The sequence below is a fragment of the Equus asinus genome, chromosome 20 (genome assembly GCF_041296235.1).
Source record: "Equus asinus isolate D_3611 breed Donkey chromosome 20, EquAss-T2T_v2, whole genome shotgun sequence".
Classification (NCBI taxonomy): domain Eukaryota; kingdom Metazoa; phylum Chordata; class Mammalia; order Perissodactyla; family Equidae; genus Equus; species Equus asinus.
In genome coordinates this window covers 95,053,518-95,080,913 of record NC_091809.1, presented here as the reverse complement: position 1 = coordinate 95,080,913, position 27,396 = coordinate 95,053,518, and the positions used below count along the sequence as shown (strand labels likewise).

Sequence of the window (27,396 nt, the reverse complement as noted above, 5' to 3'; positions counted from 1 at the left end):
GAAATAAATCCAAATATATCAGTAAATACAGTAAATTTACATGCACTAAGTTAAAAGACAAACATTTTTAGACTAGATTTTTAAAATTATCGCTAGGCTATTTATAAGAAACATGTCTGAAATATAATAATACAGAAAGCTTAAAATATAAACGGATGGAAGAACTCCTAACAGGCAAATATCATCAAAAGAAACTCACTGTAGTTTTATTAACATTAGAAAAAATGCTATGACAAGGTGCTTTAGTATAAGTAAAGAAGATTTATATATATGTCTACAAGATATAACGTGCAGTTCGTCAGGAATATATGACAATTATAAGCTTTTAGGCAGCTAATTGCACAACTTTAATTTAAATAAAGTAGAAATTGACAAAATTACAAGGAGACATGGATAACTCCACTAATGTAGTGGAGGATTTTAATAAATTTCTCCAAGTAATTGACAGACCAACACAGTTAATAGTTTTAATTTAATGGGCACATATAGAACACTGCATCTAACAACTACAAGATTCAACAAATTTCAAAGGATTAACATCATAGAGAACATGTTCTCTGATCATAATAAAATAAATTAGAAATCCATAACCAAAAATTATAGACAAAAGCCATATTTTTGGAAATTGTGAAACGTTTCTGAATAACTCATAAGTCAAAGAAGAAATTATACTGGAAATTTGAAAATATTTTGAACTGAACGACGGCAAATATACTACATATTACAGTATGCAAAATGCAGCTAAAATAGTAATTAAGAAAAAATGTAAATCAAAACAGTATGGTATTGGTATAAAATCAGCAACATAGATCAATGGAACACAATGGAGAGCCCAGAAATAAATGCATGAGAGCCCATGCATATATGGTGAGTTAATTTACAACAAAGGAGCCAAGAATATATAATGAGGAAAGAACCGTCTCTTCAATAAATGGTGTTGGGAAAACTGGACAACCACATGCAAAAGAATGAAACTGGACCCCTATCTTATACCGTACACAAAAATAAACTCAAAGCGGATTAAAGACTTGAATGTAAGACCTGAAACCGTGAAACTCCTAGAAGAAAATAGGTGGTAAACAACTTGACATAGTTCTTGGCGATGACTTTTTGAATCTGACACCCAGAGCAAAAGCAACAAAAGCAAAAATAAACAAGTGGGACCTCATCAAACTAAAATACTTCTGCACAGCAAAGGAAACCATTAACAAAATGAAAAGGCAACTTACTGAATGGCAGAAAATATTTGCAAATCATATATCTGATAAGGGGTTAATCCAAAATACGTATATAAAGAACTCATACAACTCAATAGCAAAAAATCAAACAATCCAATTAAAAGATGAGCAGAAGATCCGAATAGATATTTTTTGAAAGAAGACATACAGATGGCCAACAGGTACATGAAAAGATGCTCAACATCACTAATCATCAGGGAAATGAAAATTAAAATCACAAGGAGATATCACCTCACATGTTAGAATGGCTATTATCAAAATGACGAGAAATAACAAGTGTTGGCAAGGATGTGGATAAAAGGAAACCCTTATTTACTGTTGATGGGAATGTAAATTGGTGCAGCCACTGTGGAACAGTATGGAATTCCTCAAAAGAGTAAAAACAGGACTACCATATGATCCAGCAATTTCACTTCTAGGTATTTATCCGAAGAAAACAAAAATACTAACCAAAAAGATAGATGAACTTCCATGTTCATTGAAGCATTATTTACAATAGCCAAGATATGGAAGCAACCTAAGTGTCCATTGATGGATAAATGGATAAAGAAAATGTGGTATATATATACAATAGAATATTATTCAGCCGTGAAAAGAATGAATCTTACTGTTTGTGACAACATAGGTGGACCTTGAGGGCATTATGCTAAGTGAAGTAAGTCAGACAGGGAAAGACAAATATCCTATGATCTGATTTATATGTGGACTCTAAAAACAATAACAACAACAACAAAAAAACCCCAAGCTCATAGATACAGAGAACAGATTGGTGGTTGCCAGAGGTGGGGAGTGGGGCATGGGAGAAATAGGTCAAGGGGACCAAAAGGTACAAACTTTCAGTTATAAAATAAATACGTCATGGGAAAGTAATGTACAGCATGGTGGCTATAGTTAATAATACAGTATTGCATATTTGAAAGTTGCTAACAGAGTAAATCTGCAAAGTTCTCATCACAAGAAAAAAATATTTTGTAACTACGTAAGGTGACAGATTGTTAACTAGACTTATTGTGGTGATCATTCGCAATGTATAAAAATATTGAATCATTACGTTGTACACCTGAAACTAGTATAATGTTATATGTCAATTGTATCTCTATAGAAACAAAATAATGCATGTTGCAAAAAAAGAGAAATTGTATAGCATCCCATTCTTATATTAGAAAGAAAAACTGAAAGTTAATGAGCTAAATATGAGTAGTTAGAAAAAAATAGAATAAAAACTGTAGATGAAAATAATAAAGATAAGAACAGAAATTAATGAAAGGAATAAAGAACTAATATTAGTTCTTTATTAAGGACTGATAAAAGCCAAAGGACTGATAAAGCCTAGGCTTGATTCTTTGAAAAGACTAATCAAATTGATAAACTTTTAGCTGGGTTGAGAGAGAAAGATACCACAAATGAACAATATTAAGAATGGAAAAAGGGCCATAATTATAGTTGATACAGAGTAGATGAGGGATATTTATGCCAAAATTTGAAAACTGAGATGAAAAGAACAAATTTGTAGAAAAATATAGCTTATGAAAACTGACACAGGAAGAAATCAAAAACCAAAATTATCCTATAACTGTTAAAGAAGTTGAACCAGTGGGTTTAATATATTCTCACAAATAAAAAACTAGGACCAGATGGCTTTACCATCAAGCCCTGCTAAACTTTCAAGGAACAAATTATTCCAAACTTCTGCAAATCGTTTGAACACAGATTGCAGAGTGGGTACTAAGTGACCGAGCACACTGTCTTGGATCTCTTTCTTCTAGAGCCAGACATCCAGGCAGACCCCTGGGTTTATAGCACAACACAGTACAGCACAATTATTGATGATCTTCATGATAGTCCTGAGACATAAAGAAAAGTCTGAATTGTATTCTGTGTACTCTGTTCAGTAAGACAAAGGGAGCATAACCATACCTAAAGATTTCTTTGGAAAATGTAAAACTTAGTCAACTTTTGATACTGAAAGATACAACTCTTCAGTTATGTGGAATTGAAAGAGGGGAAACTGATCTGGAAGTCTAGCCTGTTTATTGTTCCTTGAAATTAAATTCTTTAATATAAATAACAGCTGTCTCCACCTTTCTGGAATGAAAACCATAGAAGTGGGAAGGAGAGGAAAAGAATGCCACCATGACTGCCACCAGCGCCCTCCCCATAGTGTCCAGAGCAGGCATTCAGATGAAAGAGACCTCCTCTCTGTCTTGCCCCCGCTGTAGATGGCTCTTGACTGGCTTGAGCTCTTTGGAAGCTATCACACAGAAGAGAGTCTACTAGACAGGAGTCTCTGTTGGACACCCACTTGGACATAGCTGCAAGCCACGGACTCCTCGTCTAGATGTCTAAGCTCTACTCACTTGGGGTTTCTTATTGGCATTTTAGTGTCTGTGTCTTGGAACATTCATTATCGTCTGTCTCTTCAGAATATTGTCTGCCATTCTGCTGCCTCTTCCACAGCTTTTTCATCCTCCAAGTTGACTGGCCTTTTAGCACCTGCTCCAAAGGCTGGATTGTTGCCTTTATCCTGGCTCCCCCAGATTATCCAAGCTCCAGTGCCAGCCTTGCCTCTTCTTGCTCTTGCTTAGCCCATCGTGAGGTCTGATTGGGCATTGAATCTCTCCCTGCGATTCTGCCGCTTCTCTCTGTGTAGCTGAGCAACATCTAGGGCAGGGGCAAATCCAGCTCACTTGCTCCACTTTTTGGCCTTGGGTTCCCATGGATCGATCAAGGTCCTCCTTATCTGAGTATCCTTATATAATAGCTTAAAAAAGCAGAAATTTGTGTTTGAGATTTCTCAGGACCTCAGACAGTGACTTTATTCTAAATTCATGACATCTTTCTGTTGTCCTAGTCTATCAGTTTTTGTCACCTCTCTTAAATCTTCCCTCTCAGCCATGGAGACTCCAGTATCTCTAGATGCCCTAGGAAATGCTGTTGGCTGTTCCACTGGACATGTGGGCTGAAGGAAGCGAGGAAGGTGTGGAAACAGTAGGAGGAGTAGACTTCACAAATTGCATAGACAGCAGGTATCAAAAATCCCTTAGTTCCCGGACTAGGTTCGTCTGGAGCTTCTATATCAACTAAGTAATGATGGCAATGCCTTTCATCTGTGCTTTCAAAATTCTTTCCCTGTGATTATCCTATTTAATGTACACAGCAATCAGGTGCTATAGGCAAGCCAGATATTATTATCCTAATAGTGTTTAAAAATAGTGATTAAAAATGGTTATGTTGGCCAAAAAACTTGGCATCATTAATAATAAATAAATAAAACGTCATTCTTATGCTCTATTATTTCATTATTATAATCATAATTTTAACAATATGGATAATAGAAATCAATGTAAGTATTTTGTAAACTATAAAGTGCTGTATACAAAACATGGTCACATCTATTATACACGTAGATATATATGTTGCATACCATACACTTTATATAGTGCTTTACTTTTTAAAATGTTTTAATTTATGTGTATTATAGTCCTGCTGAATTTTTATTCAAAAAAACTCAGGAATCTATGTTGTAAGCAAAGAAAACTGACTCAGGCCAACTTAAAGAGAAAAGGAATTTATTGGAAGGCTGTTGGATAGCTCAAAGAATTAACAAGTCTGGAGAAGCAGATTCAGAAAACAAACGGAAACCAAGAGAGGCTAGACAGCAGGAACCACGGTCAAAGCCATGTGGCAAGAACAGTCTCTTTAGGATAATACCCCTGACCCCACTGCCGTGACTAGATGGTCCTACCACTGGATACTGGGCACTGCTTCTTGGGTCTTGGTGACGTTCACCAAGATTCAAAGTCCTGAGTGAGAGCATGCAATTGGCTAAACCTAGGTTTATCGGCCCACGCCTTAGCTTCTGTGGGACAGAGATAGGTCATATATGCCTCCTTTCAGGTTCCACAGGCCCAAGAATTACACATGATGCAGTCCCTCATATAGGAAGGGGATTTAGAACCTGGGTTCAAATGTCCTCTACAGCAAGTAATATATCTGGAGTATTGCACTTCGTATTCCCGATACTTTATCATAAATGGGATTTACAAAACCCTCTTCACTATGAACAATTTCAAACATATGCAAAAATAGAAAGAACAGTGTAATAAATCCCCTTGCAAACAATCACCCACTTTCAACACTGTCAACTCACGGACAACTTGCCTTTCTCTCTCCCCCTGCCCAATCCTCCCCCAACTCCAGTTACTTTGAAGCAAATCCCAGACACTGTACCACCAAAAAATATTTCAATGTGCATCTAAAATAGATAAGAACTTTTTTAAAAACATGACCACAATACCATTTTCAGTCCTAAAAATGTTGAAAAGAATTCCCTGATACCATCAAATATTCAATCAGTGTTCAAATTTCCCCAATTCTCTTATAATTTTTTGTTTTATTTTACAATTTGTTTGCTCAGATCAAGATCCAATTGGTCAATATGTCTTTCAGTCCACTGAATTTCTCTCTCCATCTCTTTTTTACCCCTTGTAATTTATTGTTAAAGAGATCAGGTCATTTGTCCTATAGAGACTCCCACAGTCTAGATTTTCCTGATTGCATTCCCCTGATGTCATTTAACATGTCCTTCTGTTCCATGTATTTCTTCTAAATGAGTAGTTAGATCAAGAGATGTAGTTTCAGTTTTGTAGCAAGAATATTTCGTAGGCAGTGTTTGTGTACTTCCATCACGAGGTGTATACTGTCTCACTGTCTCCCCTTTTGTGATGCTACTGCCATTGCTCATTATTGCCTAGATCCAGTAATTCATTAGGGGTTGCAAATGGTGATATTTTAATCTTATTTTCCCTTCCTCATTATTAGCTGGGATAACTGTTATAAAGAGACACTTACCATCATACATTCTTTGGTTGCCCGGAAGTACAACAAAGTTCGTTAGGAAGAGTCAGAATAAATAATTCCGTGACAGCTTTCAAAATAATGAATTGACTTTCTACCATCTTCCAAAGGGGACCAATTAGGTTTTCAGTATTATTGTGAACTTAATGGATTTAAATATATTTGACATGTTTAGATTCATTGCTTTTAATAGCATTATTATTTGCAAATTTTCCACCTTTGGTCATTGGGAGCATATTGACAACAGTTTCTGAGTCCTTTGCCTCTTTTATGGCCTCCCCGCCATCAGGATGTTCCAGGCTCATCTATGCGTTTCCTGCTCCAGACCTGTGGTCAGCCATTTCCCTGTGGAGCCCAGGTTTCTTTTGGTGAGAAATGGTATTTAAAACCACAATCTAGACACTAGAGGTGCTTATTGCTACTGAGTTCGTCCATATTTCTAAGTCTTTTCAGTAGTTAGAGCTAGAAATTATTATTATTATTATTACTTTTGTTGTTGTTGAGGAAGATTTGCCCGGAGCTAACGTCTGTACCAGTCTTCCTCTATTTGGTGTGTGGGTCACCACCACAGCACGGCGAGTGGTGTAGGTCCACAGTGGTGCTCATAATGATCTCTCTGGTTCGAATTTAGGATTATAGGGTTTTTACTTAACCTCATCAATCTTACATCTGTCATTTCCTTTCTCCCATGCCAAAATTTCTGGTTCTTAATGACACCAGCATAATTACTTGTTTATTTTATTCCCAAGTATGCAAACAACTGTCTCAGAACACTACTACAAACAGTAGGATTACTAGAAAGAGTTTAATTTTTTTTGCATTTCTTCTTGTTTTTTGGGTTCTGTTCCAGTGGAGATGTGCAGTCACATTGCTGGGATTTCAAGTTGTCTAGAATAGTTCCTCTCTGTGTGATTATCCACCAACCTGATAAACAGGTTCATTTGTTTCCTTTTGCTTTTGACTTTTAGGAATTGCTTTCTTCATATTTAATTTTTTATAATTATGTAAATGTTTATGTAATTCCAAAGTCAAATCTACAAAGAAAGTATATTCAGAAAAGTCTACTTTCTATCACGTCCTCTTGCATCCTGTTTCCTCCCTACCTCTAACATAAACATTTTTTTGTTTTATTTTACACTTCAAAAAAATATAAGGAAATATATACATATTCAAGTCTCCTCTTTCTTAGATAAATGGTAGAATACTATGTAGACTTTTTACTATCTGTTTTTTTTGACTTTATATAAATTTTTCTGAAGGTCATTTTATGAAGTATGTAGAGGTGTTCCTCATTGCTTTTTTATAGCTGCATAGTACTCCAATGCATGAACATAGTTCCATAGTTTATTTCCAGTTTCCTTTTGAGGGCATAGTTTGAGGCTATAATTGATAGTCTTGTGCATACATTTTTTCATATTTTTACTGAGTTATTATTTGAATAGATTCCTGAAAGTGGAATTGTGAAGTCAAAGGGCAAATGCATGTGTCATTTTGCTGGACATCATCAAATGTCCCTCCAGAGGGGTCATCCTTTGCCACCAGGAATAGTGAGGGTGCCTGCTTCCCCACAGCCAACCAGCGAAGTATGCTGTGGAATATTTGGGGCTTTGCCAATCTGACAGATGAGAAACGGCTTTAAAGTAGCTTTAATTTGCATTTCTCTTATTAAGAGATAGGTTGAACAGCTTTTCATATGATTAAGGCTATTTGCATTTCTTTTTTCCATGAGCTTTTCATATCTTTGGCCCATTTTCCTATAGGATTGTTAGTCTTTTCTCTATTTTTAGAATCTCATGACACACTAGGGATGGCGATACTCTGCCTATCATATACATTGCAAATATTTGCTCCCAGTTTGTTACTTGTCTTTTCTTGCTTGTCTTTTGATTTTTCTTCTGGTGTTTTCTTTTGCCATGCAAAGGCTTTTTTTTTTTTAATGTAAGCAAATGTATCAATCTTCTTCCTTCTTGTTTCCAGAGTTTCGTTGGAGAAAAGTTTACCCACTATTAGGTTATAGAGAAATTCACCGATGTCTTTTTCTAATACTTGTATGATTGTATCTTTTACATTTTAACCTAATTCATTCAGAATTGATCCTGAAGTCTGCTGTGAGGGATGGACCCAACGTTGTACTTTTCTATAAGGCCATCCAGTTATCCTGACGCCTTCTATTAAGAATAACATCTTTTCCCCCCTGGTTTGCAATATTACCTTTATCATATGCTAAATCACTGTATTACTGGGTCTGTTTCTGGATTTTCTATTCCAATTCGAGTGATCTGTGTGTGTTCATGCACTAATATCACACAGTTTCAATTAGATAGCCTTTGTATTATGTTTGTAAGTCCAAACTTACAAATGTTTGTAAGTTATGTTATGTTCGTGAGTTGGATTCTGGCTTCCAACTGTGTATCATGGAGATCTGGGATTCAAAGGAGGAGAAGATCTGTGAGAGACACAAACATTATCTTTCCCTCTTCTTTCCTGGCTGGACTTCAAAATACTCGACGTCAGGATTTACAGCTACTTAATTTTGATACTGATGCTTGAAACATAGAATGCACTCAAATGAACAGGTTTTGAATTGGAAAGCCAGTCAAATATAAGAGAATATAGTCTATAAGTCTCAGAAGGATAGAGCTATGAACAGCGGGGTGGAAGCTGTAATGGATGTAGTTGTCAATTCAATATAAGAAACAAATATTAGAACTATTAAAAAATAGGAAAGGATGTTTAATGAAATAGTGAAGTCCCTATTATAGGACGTGAACATAACCACCTCTTGGTATCACTAGACAGACAGATGAGATTTATGACCCTAATACTATTAGTTACCAGTAATGTAGCAATGATGCTATGTGACCTCCTGTCCTATGTACTTTGCATATATTACCTTCGTTAATCCTGGCAGCAACCTCGTGATGCAGATACTTTTGTTATCCTCCCTTCCAGGTCGATATCCTGAAGCACAGAGAGGTGATATAACTTGCCTTAGGTCACATGACTGGTAAATGGTAAAGCTGAGATATGAATCCAGGAAGAGTGGCTTCAGAAGCCACTATGCCTTATACAGGTGGGCACAGTGTAATGGCCTTCAAGAAGAAATCATTTTGAATGTTTCCCATGATCTCCTTGTGGGTTCATCTATTTAGGTATTCATTCCTTCATTCTTCAAATACCCACCTGCCAGGTGCTGGCAAACTAGAGATGAATGACACAGACCCTATTTTTGAGTGGCTCTCGGTCTAGCTTGAGAGAGAGAGCTTAGAGACTTACCGTCTTCTAAGCTCTAGTCTAATAGATTATAGAAAATGTCATGAGCTTAAACAGGATGTTTTGACTCCATCCCCCAAACCCTCACCATTTTGACTTCAAGGACTTCTGTGTTCTTTGATCTACCAATGGCAACCATAGTAATTACACAGCTCAGAGAAACTGCTCACTCTTTGTCTTGCGATATTCCTAAAAAATAAAAAATTTTTTTAAAATGCAAACTATTATTCTTTTTCCAAACAATGAGTAATAATGAAAATAATCAACACAAACTAAAGCAACAAACAAAAATGAACACAGTAAAAATTTTAAAAACTAAAAAATTGATTGAAGAAATGAGTAGTCATATAATTTACGTCTTCAAAATTTGATGCAGGGAAGCTGAACTTGGTTCAAATCATGACCACCGAAGAAAACTCTGTGTTGGAGACCATAATTATAAAAGGCGATGTGGATAAAAAATGCTGATAGATGAATCATATCTTAGTTGTAAAATCAATGCAAAAAAGTATTAACCCCATTGAAAAAAAGTCCAGTAAAATAAAACTGGAAAATTAGCATAAAGGGAAATATGTTTTGATTACATTATATAGAAAATTGACCAAGAGAATTAAATTGCCTTAGTGACATTTACTCCAGAAAATACTTTCTAGATGAAAATTCATTGCTGTGAATATAATTCGATTAAAACAGTCAGTAGGGCACAGCCCACTCAGGGTCAAAATGGCGAGGATGAAGGAGCTTATGTGCATTACAATAGCACCCAAGAGGGAGTGCCCACCCACCCCTGGGAGCTGGGTGAGGCTTCACAGAGCAGGTGACAGTTAGGCTGGATCCAAGGAATGAGGGTACATTATTCAGGTGGTGAAGAGGACAGGCGTTCCAGAGAGGTGGGGGGACAGGAGTGGAGTGACAGCTGAGAAAGAGCGTGACTGTGGCTGAACTCTAAGGCTGGGAACTAGGGGTCTGTAATGAGACATGGGGCTAAAACAGAGTGTCAGAGACAGATAAGGTAGAGCTATCAGATGGAGAAGAACTGGTCCTTGGCAATCCAGAAGGAGCCTTGAGTGGGCTCTTTGCTCATCCTAGCTTGTCCAACGTTTCATCACTGACTTAAGTAAAAGGAAAAAGTGCCTTTATGGCGGATGACCTGAGGCTGAGAGAGTTCATACTAACATTTCCTTGGTTAGTAGCATTGGCCTTTATAGGTCTGAAATGTCTACAATTTGATTTAGTGACATAAACTCTTAGGCAACAGAAGAAGATTATTATTTCATGAAGCGGATATATGCTCCACAGTTGGTAGCAGTATTAGGCCACAAGGAAGATGGAAGATGATCATAATAATGTTAATAATAATAATAGTGAGAGGAGGAACTTCCATTTATTGTATGCTATTGGCTTATCACTTTGTATATATTATCTTATTAATGTTTAATGAGCCCCGTGAGGTCCACGTTGTTACCCCCACTTTGTAAATTAGGAACCTGGAGGTAACAGGGTAGAATACCTCCCAACATCACTCAAGATTAGAACCAGCCTGAATGGTTTCAAGGCTCATGCTTTACCTCTGTGTCCCGTTGCTTATCCACCTCTGCCTTCAGGGTTTACGATCATCCATGGCGTAAAGTTTCATTTCAGGAGCTAGCCTGGGCCAACACTGCTTTGGAAAATGACCACAGAACCGTGCAGTGCTTGATGGCTCAGCTCAATCCCTCATGGGGGCTGGCACCTGGATCAGATAATACTACACCGTGTCTTCAGCTGAGGTCACAGGAGACTTCAAAACTGGAGGGGGTGAGAGAGACCAGAGCTGAGCTGAAAGCTGAGTCCAGAGAGTCAGCAAGGAGGTAAACTGAGGAACTGCCAAATGAGAGGGACCAGAAACATACAGGAAGAGAGGAATCTGGGTTTGAGGAGCCAGCGACACAGAGGAGGGAGAGAAAGCAAAGAAGGCACTGCAGCAACTGCCTAGGACGGGCGTCACCATTATTCGAGACTTTTACAAAATATATCTAGGGCTAAAAGGTTAGAGACTTCATTAAAATTACAGTGTGGAAGGTCCAGGTAGGTTAATGTGTGCTTGTCAAGCCTGCTGTGTAGTGAGGCACACGGGGGACTACGTGGTTCTCCCCAGAGGCCTTGGGCTTAGAGTTCTGAGTGATCTCAGCTTGCTGCTAGCATCATGGCTGTTCTCACCCAGCCAGGAAGAACATTAAAAACACAGGCTACCGCAGGTTCAGGTAAACCAGCTAGTCTCTGCCGGCACAGTTAGAGCAACTTGAGCAGGAAGAGAAGGGGTGCGGGCCCCGGCATTCCTGCTCAGCTGAAAGGTCTCGGGAAACCTCCAGAGGCCACATCTCGTAGAAGAAGGGCTGCTAGCAGATGCTCTTACCCCCCATCCCTGGAGACAGAGAAAATTAAACACCTTAAATTGGATTTTAGTCTCTGGTTGCTTTTATATGTTATGATTGGCCCCAGCCAGCTGGAGCTAGAGCTCAGAATAACCTGAGAGCTTGGAAAACACATCCCTGTGTGTGTGTGTGTGTGTGTGTGTGTGTGTGTGTGTGTGTGTGTGTGTTGTGTGGATGGGGCAGTGAGCCCTGCCACTGTTTGATATCATTTTGTCGTGAATTGGAATCTGCTTTGGCATTGTCCTTCACCGGCTGTCGTGGGGAAAGCCTACAGAATGCGGACAGCTGTACAATGGAGTAAGTATTCATCTCTGTGGTCTTCTGAGGCCAAGGATTTCAGAAGACACCAAACACAGCGTTCAAGCTTGCGGGGCTTTTGTGCTTCCTAAGGAAATTTTCCCAGCGACTCAGAGCTTTAGCTAAGGCATTGTCCGCGTGTTCCCTTAGCGTGGTGTTGGATGTTAGCAATAGTTTGAATGATCTTTGGAGGTCAAGACGTAGCCTTTTCTGGTCCTTATAAATGAGTTACTGAAGGTCCAACAAAGATGGCGTTGAGATTTCAAGCTCAGATGATGGGAGATTTGTAGGTGCCCTTGGCTAAGAAAGGGGTGTTTGGGATAGAGAGGTAGTTTGAGGGAGGAAATGGGGCAAGTTTGGTATTAGAAATAGCAATGGAAATAACCAAAAAGCTTGCATTCATCCATTCATTCATACAGTAAATACTTATTATGCTACTTGTGTTATGCACTTGGCATTAGGGTACTGAGAAATATAAGACTTGGAGCCTTCAATAGGAAGCCAGAACTACACAGCTTAAGGTAAAGAGAAGACTTGGAGGTCAGACAAGGGAATCAGTGCTCTCTGTGTGCCCAGTGAAGGCAACAGAATGGAGGAGCCCAGTGAGATGAAAGCTGGACTGAGGAGAGATTCTAGAATGGAGCCTGGGCATAGGATATGGGGGCGGGGGCAGGGTGGTGCTCATAGTTACAGAGAAGAATTGACTAGAAAGATAAGAGCTGAATTGGTGGAAAATCACAGATGTCAGGGGAAGGCGACATTTCAGGAGTACAATAGCCAAGCTAAGATAAATACTAATGATAGCAGCTACCATTTATTGAATAGATATTTTTTGCTTAGTGCATTTATTTATTTAGTACTAGACACTGTGCTAAGCACTAGGTATAAAATGATGAACAAGACAGTCCAGGTTGTGCCCTCAGAGAACTTACATCCTAGTGAGTTTTATGCTGTATGTCGTTTACTCCTCGTGAGAACTACAAGAGGCTAGAATATTACCCTCATTGTACAGATGAGAACACGGAGGCTCAGAGGGGTTGAGTCCCTTGCCCAGGTCCCTGAGAGAAAGAGTGGGGGATCTTGGATTTGGACTCAGTTCTATCTGATGCCAGTGCCTCTCAATCCCCACCCTGTGCTAGGGGAGTGCAAGCAGAGAAAGGGCATCCGGGTGCAGCTGGAAGAAAGCCTTTGAGGGGACAAGTGGAGTCAAGAGGTGGAGGAGAAGACACATTTCAAAGGGCTAAGGAGGGAGCAGATGGAGATTGATAGGAGGCAGGGAGTTTAGAGATTTTATCTGACCACGAATGGAGAGAGAGGGTGACCTAGTGCCCACTTGTGGGCAAAGGCCAAGTGCCCAGGCCCTGGGACATCACAGACTTGACCTTGAGAGAGTGGTTGAAATTTTCATTTCCTTCTAGGTGGTCAGCTATTCCTGCTCTGCTGGAATGTGTGCCATTAGGTGTGGCCTCATGGGACCACGGGGCCTGAAATTCCTGGGGCCCTTGAGGTCTGAGCAACCTGGGGCCTATGAGGCCTAAACTTGTGGGGTTTGGCGCTCATCCCCAGTTGTGATCTCCTTGTATAAGGGAAGCTCGGCACCCCGAGCAGCCCAGAACCAATTCTTCTGCCATGCGCTGCAGCCCGCAGGCATCAGAGAACGTTGAGAGGAGGGCTTCCTTGCCGTAGCGCATTATCTCTAGCACACCAGCCACAGAGTGACTCTTTGCAATTACAAACCAGCCGCCGAACAGACGCAGCTTAACAGTACGTTGTAAAAGTTTTACGGTTAGTAAAGATAAGTGCAGAATTAATCCCTAAAGAACAAAGCAATTAAAAAAGTACATAATGAAGCAATTAGCTAGAAATGGAGGGGAGCAGAAGAGAGAGTGTGCCCATGGACAATTTGACTCTGGAAGGGTCTTCACACTTATGTTTTTTTAATTGTGTTCAATGAGGGAGCCATAGGAAAGTAGGATTAATAAGGTATGTGCAAGAGGTAACAATTGATAAAGGGTTTTGAGAGTCAAACTGAAGGAAATTTTTACCTCTTAAAAAGTTGAGACCAAGAGGGAAATAGCTATAAAGGCCATTATTGGGACAATTAATGAAATTTGATTATAGGCTGTAGATTAGATAATAGTAATGTATCAATGTTTAATTTCCTAATTTGGGGGAAAAAGCAAAAATAGAAGCCCAAAAAACCTAGGAGTCAGCAACATCTGTTAAACCTCCGGAGAGTAGATGTATAGTAGATATATTTCAGTAAGTGCTGTGTTAGTCAGCTCAGGCTGCCATAATCAAGTAAACCAACAAAGAAACAACAAGAATTTATTTTCTCATAGTTCTGGAGGCTGAAAGTCTGAGATCAGGGTACCGGCATGATCAGGTTCTGGCGAGGGCTCTCTTCCCAGCTTGCAGACAGCTACCTTCTTGCTGTGTCCTCACACGGTGGAGAGAGAGCTCCAGCATCTCTTCCTGTTCTTGTAAGGATGCCAGTTCTGTCTGATCAGGGCTCCACTCTTATGACGTCGTTTAATCTTAGTCACCTCCTTGAAGACTCTATCTCCAATCCAGTCACATCGGGGGGCGGTTCAACCTGTGAATTTGTTGGGGGACACAATTCAGTCCATAGCAAATGCTACAATGGAAACACAGAGTATAAGTTCCAGAAAGTCAGGGATTTTGTATGTTTTGTTCAGTGACAAAATTCCCATCTTACCCAACAGTGCCTGGCACAGAGTAAGCACTCAATAAATAATTGTTGAATTGAATCAGAGAAGGGACACAATCTGATTTATAATTTTAGAAGATGGTTTGGAGGACAACAAGAGTTGAAGCGAAGAGATTTGTTAGGAGGCTGTTGATAGCGTTGTCCGCACAGAGATAATGGCAGCTCGGGCAGGATATTGACTGTGCAGATTGAGCTATGTGATAAAATTTAAGCTCTATTTAGGAAGTAGAACTGACTGCATTTGCCAATGTATTATTGCATGTGGAGAGGGAGGAAAAGGACATAATTATGGAGGAATTGCGTAATTATTTACGTAGGTTTCAGCTTGGGCTATTAGGTGGATGAGGGAAGACTAAGGGACAAGATGGGGTGGCAGGGAAGGAAATCAAGAACTTGGTTTTGGACAAAGTAAGCTGGCAATGGCTGAGCAAGCACAGGTGGAGGTGACATGTAGGCGGCTGGATATATAAATCTCGAGCTCAGAGGAATGTCATGTTTCCTCCTGCCCTGAAAAGCTCTTATTACAGCAATGGCGAGTCTTATCATCAGCGGAATCTTACAGTGGTAATAGTTATACCTAACACCGAGTGGGCTCTAAACTCGTGCTAGGTGTTGAAGAAAACCCTCCACGTGCATTACCTTATTTAATTCTCACAACAACTATTTTTGCAATGTGTCATTTTTGTCTCCATTTTGCAGACAAGGCAATTGAGTGTTAGAAGGTGATTGCCTAAAATCACCAATCCGGCAAGTGGGAAATGGAGGACTTGCCACCAAGACCGTGTAACCCCAGACCCTGTGCTCTGAACCGCAGTGCCCCCTGTCTCCCGAGAGGCAGAGGTCTTGGATACGTTCCTAGTCTGCTCCTCAATGATCATGTGACCTCGAACCTCAGCTTGCTCACCCAGGAACTGGTGGGAGGTACTCTGCTGGGTCCCCTTAAGTTCACTAGACTGCACTGCTGATTTCTTTCATGAATCCCATTTTTAACGTGAGTTTGCTGTAGGTGCCTTTCAGAGATGATACCCAAGCTGACAATTCATTTTGATGGGTATGAAAAGGGCAAATCTCTTTAAGCAAAGACCCAGCACATCAACTTTCTTAATCTGAATTCCAATGAAGTAAGAGGAAAGCTCCTTAAAACAAATATTTCTGAGTGAGAGAGTGTTCAGTGTCTCAGCTTCATTTTTATCATCTGAATGATAACCTTGAGGGTCCCACTGACCCAGTGTGGGGCCAGACACATAGCTTCCTCTAATGTCTGCAGCCAGGGCCTGCCAAACTGCCAAACTTCCCCACCTATGTGGTCTCAGTGACACAGGGGTCACCTGTCACCTGTCAGATGGCCTGCTGTGCTAGGGGGTGACAAAGTGTATCCTTTCCTCCAGTGATTCCTGGTTGCCCTACCTTTCAGAAGGGACCCCCCTGACTTATTATGGGCAATACTCTTTGGACATGGGTGCAAAGAGTCATCCTTTGGACTAGTGTCACCCGTTTGGAGGGGCATCTGGTATGGACAGCCAATTTCAATTTAATTAGGGCATGCTAATGAGCCATTCATATGTATGGGATTTGTTTCTGATTAGATTAAGCTTCTGAGAGAGGAGAGAAATAGTCGCTGATTAAAGACATAAAAAAGGAAACACTTTAAATGAGTAAGTGGTTCATCTTCATATAGCAAAGTATAAATGAAACATAGTCCAGGGGATCAGCTTTGAATAGCAGCTGGATAGAGCGAGCTTTTCTGAACGCGTCCACAAGAAGGCATTCACAGCAGTTCAAAGGGACTTAACTCACCAGAGAGGGCTCCAAACACTCCCAAGTAAACGGATGTACCACGTTAGCTGATAAAAATGACTCCGACCGGGGACAGGGAGATTTTTATTTGGATGTCAGAAAATTGCTCCCCAAGTCCCTGTGACATTCAGGCTCATTATCACTCTCTGGCAGCAGCAGTGATGGTAATAGGGCCAGAGATCTTAGTTCAAAACAAAGAAGGGACTAGAATAGACAGCACACGTGTCAATGGGACCCTGCTTTGGCACTTGGCCAGCACTTCCGTCTCTGAGCTTGGGGCTTCTGTGGTTTGGGTTCCATAGAAATGCCCGCACCCGGACCGGCCAGCCTTCCCAACGTTATGCAATGGGAAGCTGTGAGGGCCGGCTCTGTCTAGATTCTTGTCACCTGACCAGGGCTGGAGGTGCGGCTGCAGCCCTGGCCTCATTGGCTCACTGGGATTTGTGGAGCTGCCACAGAGCTGCCTTCTGGGGCTTTCTGAGGAACCCAGAGTTGCGTGTGATCTCCACGCCCCAGCCTCTCCCTTGTCCACCCTGCTGGCTTCTCCCTTTGTCCTTTGACCTCTGCACTGCTTCTGAACTTGAAGCAGACTCTCACCTGCAGGCTGTTTTGCAGGGGTCCTAACACCCTTCCTACCCCTGGAGGCTCCGTCTCTCACCCCTTGGGACTAAATCTGCTCTCTGTATCATCAGCCTCTAGAGGGTCCTGCTCTGAATGCACTCATCACCTGGATTTGGGAAGCTGTCACCTTCCGGACAATCTCTCCTCATGCCTGGAAGCTTCTGCTACAAAGTCCCACCCAATAGACTGAACCCCTGGCTGTCAGGGCTGCTGGGCCCCAGCCTCTCTGGTCACCTCTCCTCTTTAAACGCTGGCAGCTTGTATAATCAGGGACATGATCACAGGCTGCAATAGCAGCCCCCAAACCCCAGAGGCTGAAGCCGGGACAAGTTTATTTCCTGCTCACGTCACAGTGCCCTGAAGGGTAGGAAGTCCCCTGGGCAGCCTTTCTCCAAGTAGTGACTGACAGACTTAGATGGCTTCTCTTGTGGATTCCCCGTCTTTAAACTTCAAGGTCCTCCTGGCTTATAAACATCCAGCAGATTGGAGGGAAAGGGGTAGAAGCGCTCATGGGCTTCCCACACTGGATGCCTACCCACCCTGGCTGGGAGGTGACAGCTGCCATTCCCTCTCTCACTGCATTGGCCTGAGCTGTTCACATGTTCCCTTCTGACTGCAAGGGAGGCTGAGAGATATGGAGGAGCACCCAGATACTAGTGAGCAATGAGAGTTTGCCACACTCTTGGTGACCAGCCTATGCCTGGCTCCGCTTCCCCAATCCCACTATGTCCAGGCCTGACTTCTTCCTTTTCTTCCTTTTTGTCTTAAGCCCAAACTAGCCTGCGTTTGGACAATATTAATCAGGCCTGTTGGCTGATATGAGATTTGAGATAAACGGGAATAAGCTATATTTGGTTGGAACCATTAAAAGATGCTTTCTTATCTCAATGACCACATGTTTACAAAGCGATCCTCATGGAATATCCTGTAAGGAAGCCAACTCCCATTGGGGTCCAAGGAAAACCTGGGTCCCCTGTATGCGATGGCTCGTTTGCTGAGCTTGGCGCCATTGCTGCTCCTGGGTTTCCTGTGGGTAAACAGCTATTTCAGCAAAATCTCAAGTCCCTGCAAAACAACCTTTTCACTTTTTCTTCACGAAAGGCTTCCAGACATTCTAGCCCGGCTGGTCTGTCCTTGGAATTCTGCCAGATGAATCTTCCTGCTCAGCCTTCTGAGGGTTATGAAGAATCCCTTTCAAACAGGGAAATTGCTTCAAGTGCTTCTTAGGGCTGACCCCAAAGCAGACCCCTTCAGGGATAGCTTCCAAGAAAAAGCATCATTTTTTTTCAAGTAGCAGTTCTGTCCAGAAGCCTCTTTGGCAGCGTTTATTGCAAGAAGAGGGCTTGGGAAACTACATCCCTGGGAAGTGTTTTTCTATGGGGTCTGATGGAAGAATAAGCATTGACAGGCTTTAAAAACATTTCCTTACACTTTAAAATAACGAAATAGCTACCCTTGGAAACCTGGGAGAGCACCAAGTAAAGTACACTGGGGACGATTCAGAACTAAGGCCCAACTCTTGACCCTCGTCCCTGCCATAAGTGTTTATCCAGCACCTGTCATGTGCCAGGCCCTTTGAGGCACTAGAGAGTCCTTAATGAGGGCAAGGTGGCCACGGGCCTTCTCTCACAGTCTGGTATTGTGGGCCCATAAATAGGAAAAAACCTTTAGCTCACTGGTCATCAAGGAATTGCAGATTAAAACTACAGTGAGAGTCAACTTCACACCCATTGCATCAGCAAAAATTAAAACGTTGGACAACGTCAAATGTTGGCGAGATTGTGAAGCAACTCGGGTGCTTGTCTGTGCTGATGGAAGTGGAACTTGGTGTGCTCCCTTTGGAAGAGTTTCACTTTTCCTAGGAAAGTTGAATGTGTGCAACCTATGGGTCAGAAATTCCAGTGTGGCGTAAATGCACAGAGAGGGGCCCACTCTCGGGCACCAAGCGACTCATAGCAGGTAGTTCTTCTATGAAAAGGCAGGAAGCACTGTTCTTAATACTAGAAACAACCAGGCTGTGGGCCAAAAGGAGGATGCATCAATAAACTGCCACATGTTTACACCACGGAACACTCTGGCGATGAAAATAGATGCAGCAAGAAGCAAGTTGCAGAATGCAGACAACAAGCTTCCACTTCTATAACATTTGAAACAGTAAAGCTAAAACAGGAGTTTAGGGTAATGGCAAGGAAATTATTAACAAAATTCAGGATAGTGGGTTTTCTTTGGGGTAAGGAGGAGCACAGAGATTTCTTAGTTATTGCCAAGGCACTCTTTCTTAAGCAGGGGGTAAGTAAACAGTCGTTCCTTGTGTTATGTGTCTTTAAACTGTGCCTATGCGTTTTACACATGCACACGGCTACCCTAAGAGCTGTGCAAGCGGAAGTACAGGTGACGTGGGAATGCGTAGGAGAGGCACTTGTCCAAATTTAAGGCAGCCAGGGAAATCAGGCAGAAATTAGCCAGGCAAATAAATGCATGAGGTGGGGGGTGGAGGAGGAAAATTCCAGTAAAGGGAATGGTGGGGGTGGGGGCAGGGCGGGGGCGTAGAAATCCAAGGACTTGGTCTGTTCTGGGAACTGAGAGAAGTTGGCGTAAGCTGACAGCAGAAGGTGACACATGAAGCTGCAGCAAACAGGGCGGCCAGACCTCAGAGGGCTTGTAATTCATGTTAAGGAACGTGATCTTTCTCTGGAGACTAAAGGTTGCAAGTGTGGGAGTGAGATGCATCTTGGAGGGAGGTTGACTCTCCATTTTACATTGTCTCCATCCCCGCCCCCCTTCTACCTGACAGCCTTGACCCCGGCTTGCTGGTGGCCTCTGGCTTTTGTCTCAGCCTCGCCCATATTTGACCTCTCCTTCCCAGGCAAGGTCAGGACTATGCTAATCTAGTTCTGATTGAGGTGCCTAGGGCACAAAGGTGGACAAGGCCCAGAGGAGGAGTGCCCTGCCCAGTCTGGTCAGTGTCCTTGCTTGCCTGCATTTCTGACCCTACAACTACTCTGTGAATGAGTTTCTGGTCTTCTGCCAGCTCTTCTCAGGCCTCCCCTTCCATCTTTCTCATCTTCTTCTTCCCAGCCTGCCTGGTTTGGCTTTCTACTCTTGTCTCAGCATTTCACAGCCAACTTAGGCGACACAGTTACACATAAAAAGGTAATTAACAACATGAGCCAAGAAATAAGGACCACATGAGTGGTACAAATCATGTGTTTCAGGAGTTTCAAGGAACAGGGCCAGACTGGCTTTGGATGGATGGAGAGCAGGAAGGAGTCTTTCTGGGCTAAGGAAACAGTGGGAACATTTTGCCAAGAGCAAAGAGCTCATTAAAAGGCATAAGGAGGAGCCAGCCCCCTGGCCCAGTGGTTAAGTTCACGTGCTCCGCTTCGGCAGCCCAGGGTTTCACTGGTTCGGATCCCGGGCACAGACATGGCACCGCTCATCAAGCCATGCTGTGGCAGCATCTCGCATGCCACAACTAGAAGGACCCACTACTATCAATACACAACTATGTACCAGGGGGCTTTAGGGAGAAAAAGGAAAAAAAATAAATAAAATCTTAAAAGGCATAAGGCGATAAAAGTTTGAAAGGACTTGGGATCTTATGCTGAAGGCTGTGGCTAAGAGGTACAAGACTGAGGTGCCACTCTGCCCCCTAATACCTTACCCATGGCAGACATTACTAATAACCTGTGGCATGCTTTTCCATTGAGCCTAGAGAGAACCTCAGAATCCTTCTCAACACAGTGCTTCCGAAGTCCATTTAACAAGCAAATGGATTTTAACACAGGAGTGTTATTTGTTATTCCTGCCATAGACCACAGCCTGATCATGTGTCTCTGAGTAGGAGAAATGGTCACCCTGTATCTTGTTGCCTTGCCTCCAGTGTCTCCCTATCTTACAACTCACAATTTACAACCTTGCCGATTGTGTCTCAAGTACTGGGCATCACCTGAGGTACTGGCAAGAAAACTGAGGATCACAGGATGCAAAAAGTAGAAGGGATCTAAGATATCACGGAGCCCAGCCCTGCCATTTGGCAGCTGGGAGAAACTGAGCCTTGGGAGAGAAACAGGCTTATTTATGTAGGTGGCAAACATAGGACATAAACTTCTGACTCCAACCTTGTACCAGCAGCTCTCAGTGCCGGGAAGGGAAAGGAACCTGATGTTTCCTAAGAACCCTCTATGCACCTGTCTTTACTATGGGGAGCTTTTCATACCGCATCTCTTTTTAACTCCCAGGGTATCATTATCCCCAATAAAAAGGCAACTGCCGTCTAAAGATGGTCCAAGTCAAAGGCTGATGTGTGACAGAAGCAGGATTCAGACCCTCTCCACCAGCCCCCCAGAACTGCGTGCTTTCTCGCAGTCCCCAGGTGGATGCTCCGAGCCTTTTCTTTTAGAAACCGTAAAGGCTCGGGGCTCTCTGGGAAGGGCTGTGCTGAGGGGGACTTTCCTTCGCCCTGGGTAACGATTGGTTACAACCTGCTTCAGGTTCTTGGTCACATCTGGGGGCAGGCCAGCAGCTCGTCTGTGGACCTCTGCAAGCACTGGCGAGGTTGGGACCTTTCTCTACAGAGTTCGTGGTTTCACAAGATGAAGCCGCCTGCTGTCGCCCATGCTCTTTCAATGACTTCCCGGGTTTTACGATGTTAATTTAAGCTCTGCAGCCAAAGTAACTCTCTTCGGTTGCAGCAGTGTGCAGTTAAATGTCAGAGCTTTACTGAAAAACCGCTTGGGTTTGAAGGAAGTCATTGTGTTCAGTAAAATCTGGCTACATTTTATGTTTATGGCCTTTATTAGGGGATCCAGCTGAGAGAGTTAAAACCGCCTCTCTACAGTTAGTGAAAGCTCAGGACTCTGATTGCCGGAGCCGCTCATTCAAAAACTGTCACCGAATATACACCAAATGCCCAGTGCTGCCGTGTACAATGTGATCCTTATCTACCTGGGGCGTATAGTCTAGCGGGGCAGCGTGGAGACATTGAAGGAATAAATGCTTCAATAGAAGGATTGGGAATAAGTGTTATTAAGAAAAAGAGTGGGGCACTAAAAGTATTCAGAGGGAATCTAATTTAGACTGGGTGGGTCAAAGAAGGTAATATTTGAGCTGGGTAACTGGTGGGAGGAAATTATTCCAGAAAGATGCAATAGCAGGTGCAAAGGCACAGAGACAGGAACGAACTTGTTGTGGTCAAGAAACATGCTGCCCAGTGTGCATCCAGAGGTCCAGCCTGGAGATGAGATGCATCAGGTATCCCCAGTGCCTGTGGGACTAGCGCATGCCTCACTTGTTATGACAAGCCGAGGTCACATGCACCCTGTGTAAAAATTCAGTTCTGCGTCTTGGTAGTTGCTTCCTGTGCCCTGTGACCTCACCTGCTTTCTTGGTTACTGGCCCTTGGCCTTCATTTCTCAGCCACCTGTTTGGTTCTCCCCTGCCCTCCCTTCTCTTGGCATCCCCACCCCTTGGAACTTGCAACGCTAAGCCGTCATCCTGTCTCACATCTTTGCCCTCCACCCAGTGGCCCTACTTCTCTGGCACAATTCCTCCTGTCTGTAGCCTCCATCTGGTTTGGGTCTTGCTGCGTCATGTCAACCATGGCATACATGTCCCAGCTCCTTTCTCTCCCTTTCTCATCCCCTGCCCCTCCCAAGCCTCCATGGAAGTTACATGGCGTCATCTTTCACAAGGGCCAAACACCAATGATTTTCTTTCCTATCCTTTGTCCATCATCCAGGAGAGGGTCTCTGAGATCAACTGTGGGTAAGACTTTCAAGAATCTGCCCGTGTCAATCCATTGGTCAGCAAAATCACTTGTCACGGGGGATCAACGAGCACAGGTTTTCTCTTGTTTATTTCAGTGTCGTTGGGCTGGGTCCAGAAGTGGTGGGGTAACACACATCTGCTCCAACACCCAGAAGCTGCCAGGAACCCACAGGCTGCGTCCAAGGCAGACCTCTCTCTAGAAGCGTTCCTTTTCTCAGAAAGGAGGAGAGCGCAGATGACCTCCAGGTCCCATTCTCTGAGGAGGAGCCTTGTGCGCCCCTCCCCGCTGAGCCGGGCACTCCGGAAGTTAGCCAGTCTGTTGTTTGTTGGGCATCAGCCAGACGCATGAGTCCTGTGTGTCTTTTGTTCCCTGAAGATGGATGTATAAGAGGACCCAAATAGCAGCAATTATAAGGGCTATTATAAAATAATAATAACGGGTGCAGACTGAGGGCTTACAATATTCTGGGCATTATGACAGGGCCTCCCTGAGCCCAATGCCCAGTGCAGCAACCACTGTCATGCACGTTTCATAGACGAGGGGTTAAGTACCCCAAAGGTGCCACTCAGCCAGCACACGGTAGAGCCAGAATTGACCTAGATGTCCTGTCCCTACCTCCTTGACAGCCGTGCATACGGTCCTCACGCTGAGGCGGGCACAGGCTTGAACAGGTACCCATACTCCACCCCCCCCTTCCACTGGGCAAAACTGAGGCTTGGGAGAAGTAACCTGCCAAAGGCGACACAGCAGCAGGTGGCAGAGGGAAAAAAATTGGAATTCAGTTCCTGCTGGCTCCAAAGCTGTGCTTTAAAAGAGTACGTGCCACCCCCACCCGCCGAGTTGCCCACTTCTGCTGGAAACCTGTGATCTGTCCTGGGCACCATTTTGCACACGTCTAAAGAAGAATCTGGCGAAGAGCTTGAGAACATTTTGAAAAAGGGAAGGAGATAATTAAACAAGCAAGTACAAGAGTGCTGTGATCGGGAAAGACATGGCAGGGACGATGGAGCACGACAGGCTAACCTAGCAGAAGGGGATGCAGTGATGTGATGCTGAACTGACACCCCAAGGATGAGTTAGGGGGAGCAGGGCGGGTAGGATACGTAATTGCATGTGCAGAAGGCCAGAGGTGAGAGAAAAGCCGGCATGCTGGACAAAGTAAAAACATCTCAGTGAGGCTGCAGCATAGTGTATGGGGAAGCAAGCATGAGGCTGGAGGGGTGGGCAGGGGCTAGACCCCAGGAGCCTCAGGGGCTGTGCTGGGGAGGGTGAGATGCCGGGGTGGGGGTGGAGGGAACACCTGGTTCAATTTACACCTCCCAAAGATTGCTCTGGCTGCTGGGGGAGAGCAGGCTGGAGGAGAAGGCAGGAGGGGGATCAGTTGTCTGGAGCTGTTGCCGAGGCCGGAGGGGACGTGACGTGAGAGAGGTCTGGACAAGGCCAGTGGCTGCGGGCCAGGGAAAGGGGGAGTGGATTCCAGAGCTCACCAGTGAGTCCTCATCACTCCATTCACTGTGGGCCAAGGGCACATGGGAGGTCTCATCAGAGCCCACCCCTCTGATTAGAACTAGGAGATGCGCCCGCTCTAAGATGAGTCGTGAACTCACTCCTTGAGAAACAGGTCTCATAATAAAAGAGCTTTGTTATGAATCATGTTCTGGGTTGTGTTGCTGAGATGTGTCAAGTAATAGCCTCCGTTCCACTTGCAAAAAGAATAATTACCCTGACTCTTTGTGTTGTCAATAACATCTTCCCAGTATTCACAGGCTTTCACTGAAAATCAGAGCAAAGTGAATTGGAAATCAGTACGATCCCTAGAATGTGTAAGTTGTGGAAATGAAGGTGCACAGCCTGGAGCCTTCCATAGCTCCCTCTCCTGGTCCCCGGGACCACCCCTGGTTGTGGGAACTACTGTCAAAGCATGGTCACCATGGGAAGCACTGGCTTTTTCTGGAGCTTTGCTGGGGGTCAGGCAGATCCTTTTGTCTTCAGCCTAGCTGTGCGGTCTTGGGCAAGGCAGAGCCTTTAGTCTCAGTTTCCTCATTTGGAATTGGAGACAAGAACAGCTATTCACAGGTTATTCTGGAGATTCTGCTGTATAATTTGTGTAGTAATAGCTGAGGCTGATGGAGTGCTTATTATGTGCCAGGCATTTTTCTAAGCATGTTGCATATAATCCCTCTAATCTTCTCAACAGCCTCATGAGATAGGTACCATCATGATCGCCGGTTGAGATGGGGAAACTGAAGTGCAATGAGATCAAATGACTTACCCAAGGTCATATAGCTGGTATGAAACAGAGCCAGGCTTTGAACCCAGGTAGTGTGACTCCAGACCCTCTGCTCATAACGGCCATGCTGTGCTGCCTCCCCATATATGCAGTCCAGGGCCTGGTCCATAGCAGATGCTCACCAGGAATGCTTGTTTCCTTCCATTGGCCCCAAATAATATACTGAATGCAAGATAAGCATAGAAAGTGGTAAGTCAGTCAGTCGCCTTCCCATTCTAACAGGCTGTGGGATCCACTGGAGTGAAATAGACTAGTGGAAGAGATGGCATTCTCTTCCTAACTAACACGGGGAGAATTAAGCTAAATCCAAAGCTGAGCTTGTCTTGGATGGAAACCTATGTTTGTTGATGGGTACATGTTGAAAGTGTGAATGTTATCTGCCAAATTGTCCTGTTGACAATACCTGACAAGTGCCCACTGCTGTCCACCAAGAGATGTTGATTGCTTTCCCTCAGAAGTCTCATTCATCAACTCTGACCAGGTATTTCAGATTCATCCCACATTGACTGATTAAGCATCAAACATTTATATATTTATTGCACAGGTATTTACAAAGTACCTATGTGTACCAGGCCTTGTGTTACATGCTAGAGATGAGAAATGAATGAGATGACGGTTCTGCCCTCCAGGAACACAGAGTGAGGGAGCCAGGCTGACCTATCAGCAAGTGAGTTGTGATATCAGGAGCTTTGAGGGCCAGAGGAGGGAGCAAATGGTTCTGCCCCGAGAATTGAGCAAAGACCCCACAACAGAGGGGTCATGTGGCCAAGATCTTGAGAGATATTTTTCCAGCTGAAGAAGGAGTGAGGAGGGCATTCTAAGGTTACAAATAGAGTGGGAAAAAGCCTAAAAGCACAAAAGGATGTGCACGTTCCAGAACATTGAAAGTTCAGAGTAGCTGGAATGACTATGGCAAGAGTTCCAGGACACTGTCCCTCAACACTCAGAATTCAAGGTCACTTTTCTTTATTTTTCAAAATCAAACTGCATCAGGTTTAAGCTTGTACTCACCAAGGTCAGTGAGAGGTTTCCTATCATTCCCTTCCTTGCAGCCCCCTCTCCCTGGGGTTCTATCAGAACTCAGGGCCCCAGAAGGATAGAGTAGGAGAAGAGCACCTGGCACTCTCCTGCGGTGATCGCTAATCCATGTCCAGGCCCAGATGGTCCATTTTAAGATGACATCTCCGCCGGGAGTCTCTGCTGGTCCCTCCATGTCAAGCACTGCTGCAAAGAAAATTATCAAGGGTTTTGTTAACATCTCCCCCAGGGGCAAGCAGAACCCAGATCTTTGATCACAAAATGTCTGGTCTCTTCTTCAGGGGAGTGGAAAGGATGGAGAGAGAAGGAGCACTAATTGTTTGCTGGAAAATCCACAGCAACAAGAAACAAGACATGAATTAATGACTCAATAACCTTCTTGCTCTAGGAGTAGAATTAAGGTACAGCTTGCTCCCTTTACAGGCCATGGTCTGAAGAGACAAGGTGAAGAGATTTGTCCGTGCTCGTGTTGAGTGGTCAGCTGTGGTCTGCTTTAGAGGCTCAGAGTCGGGTGTGGGCATTGATGAGTGGCTCCATGTCTTCTGCAGGTGTGGCAGTGTGGCGGGAGTGTGGAGGTCCTGCCCTGTTCCCGGATTGCCCACATTGAGCGAGCCCACAAGCCCTACACCGAGGACCTCACCGCCCATGTCCGCAGGAATGCCCTCAGGGTGGCTGAAGTCTGGATGGACGAATTTAAAAGCCATGTCTACATGGCATGGAACATACCCCAAGAGGTAGGAAGCCCCCAGGGGGATGGGTTTCTTTGGGTTTGGTGGGAAAAAGCAAATAAACAAAACATCAAATTAAACCCTTCTTCCCTTGCGCAGCCAGAATCTTGTTTTCTGTGCTAGAGTGAACTCTCAACCCCCAAAGACACTACCTGTTGAAGAAAAGGGCCTGACTGTGAGGCATAAGCCGTGTCTTATCCCACCCTCTTCTCTGGTCAGCATGCTTGAAGGAGGACTTCTCTCTGAAAGGGTCTTCATTTGAAATGAGAAAAGTAGACCAAATGGCTCCAAGGTTCCTTCCTGCTCCCAGGGCCTCAGCTTCTCTGACATAAGGTGTTTCAT

The 27,396-nt window shown here is 43.6% G+C and overlaps 1 protein-coding gene and 1 long non-coding RNA gene across 4 annotated transcripts in view; one reads left to right on the top strand and one right to left on the bottom strand.

Annotated features, from left to right (window-relative positions):
• The window catches only part of GALNT18 (polypeptide N-acetylgalactosaminyltransferase 18), a 340,368-nt gene that overhangs the window by 252,443 nt on the left and 60,529 nt on the right, over positions 1 to 27,396 (top strand). For 2 of the 3 annotated variants that reach the window (XM_014844172.3, XM_014844174.3), the window contains exon 7: positions 26,875 to 27,060. The exons of the other annotated variant lie outside the window; for it this stretch is intronic. In XM_014844172.3, the coding sequence (XP_014699658.1) occupies positions 26,875 to 27,060 (186 nt within the window). The remainder of the gene's footprint in view (positions 1 to 26,874; positions 27,061 to 27,396) is intronic. 3 annotated transcript variants of the gene reach the window in all.
• On the bottom strand, positions 13,623 to 26,606 carry LOC139041270 (uncharacterized). The gene is made up of 3 exons (XR_011496099.1): positions 26,405 to 26,606; positions 25,271 to 25,450; positions 13,623 to 14,675 (listed from the first exon to the last, which is right to left on the bottom strand). It is a non-coding gene; the product is annotated as an uncharacterized lncRNA (long non-coding RNA).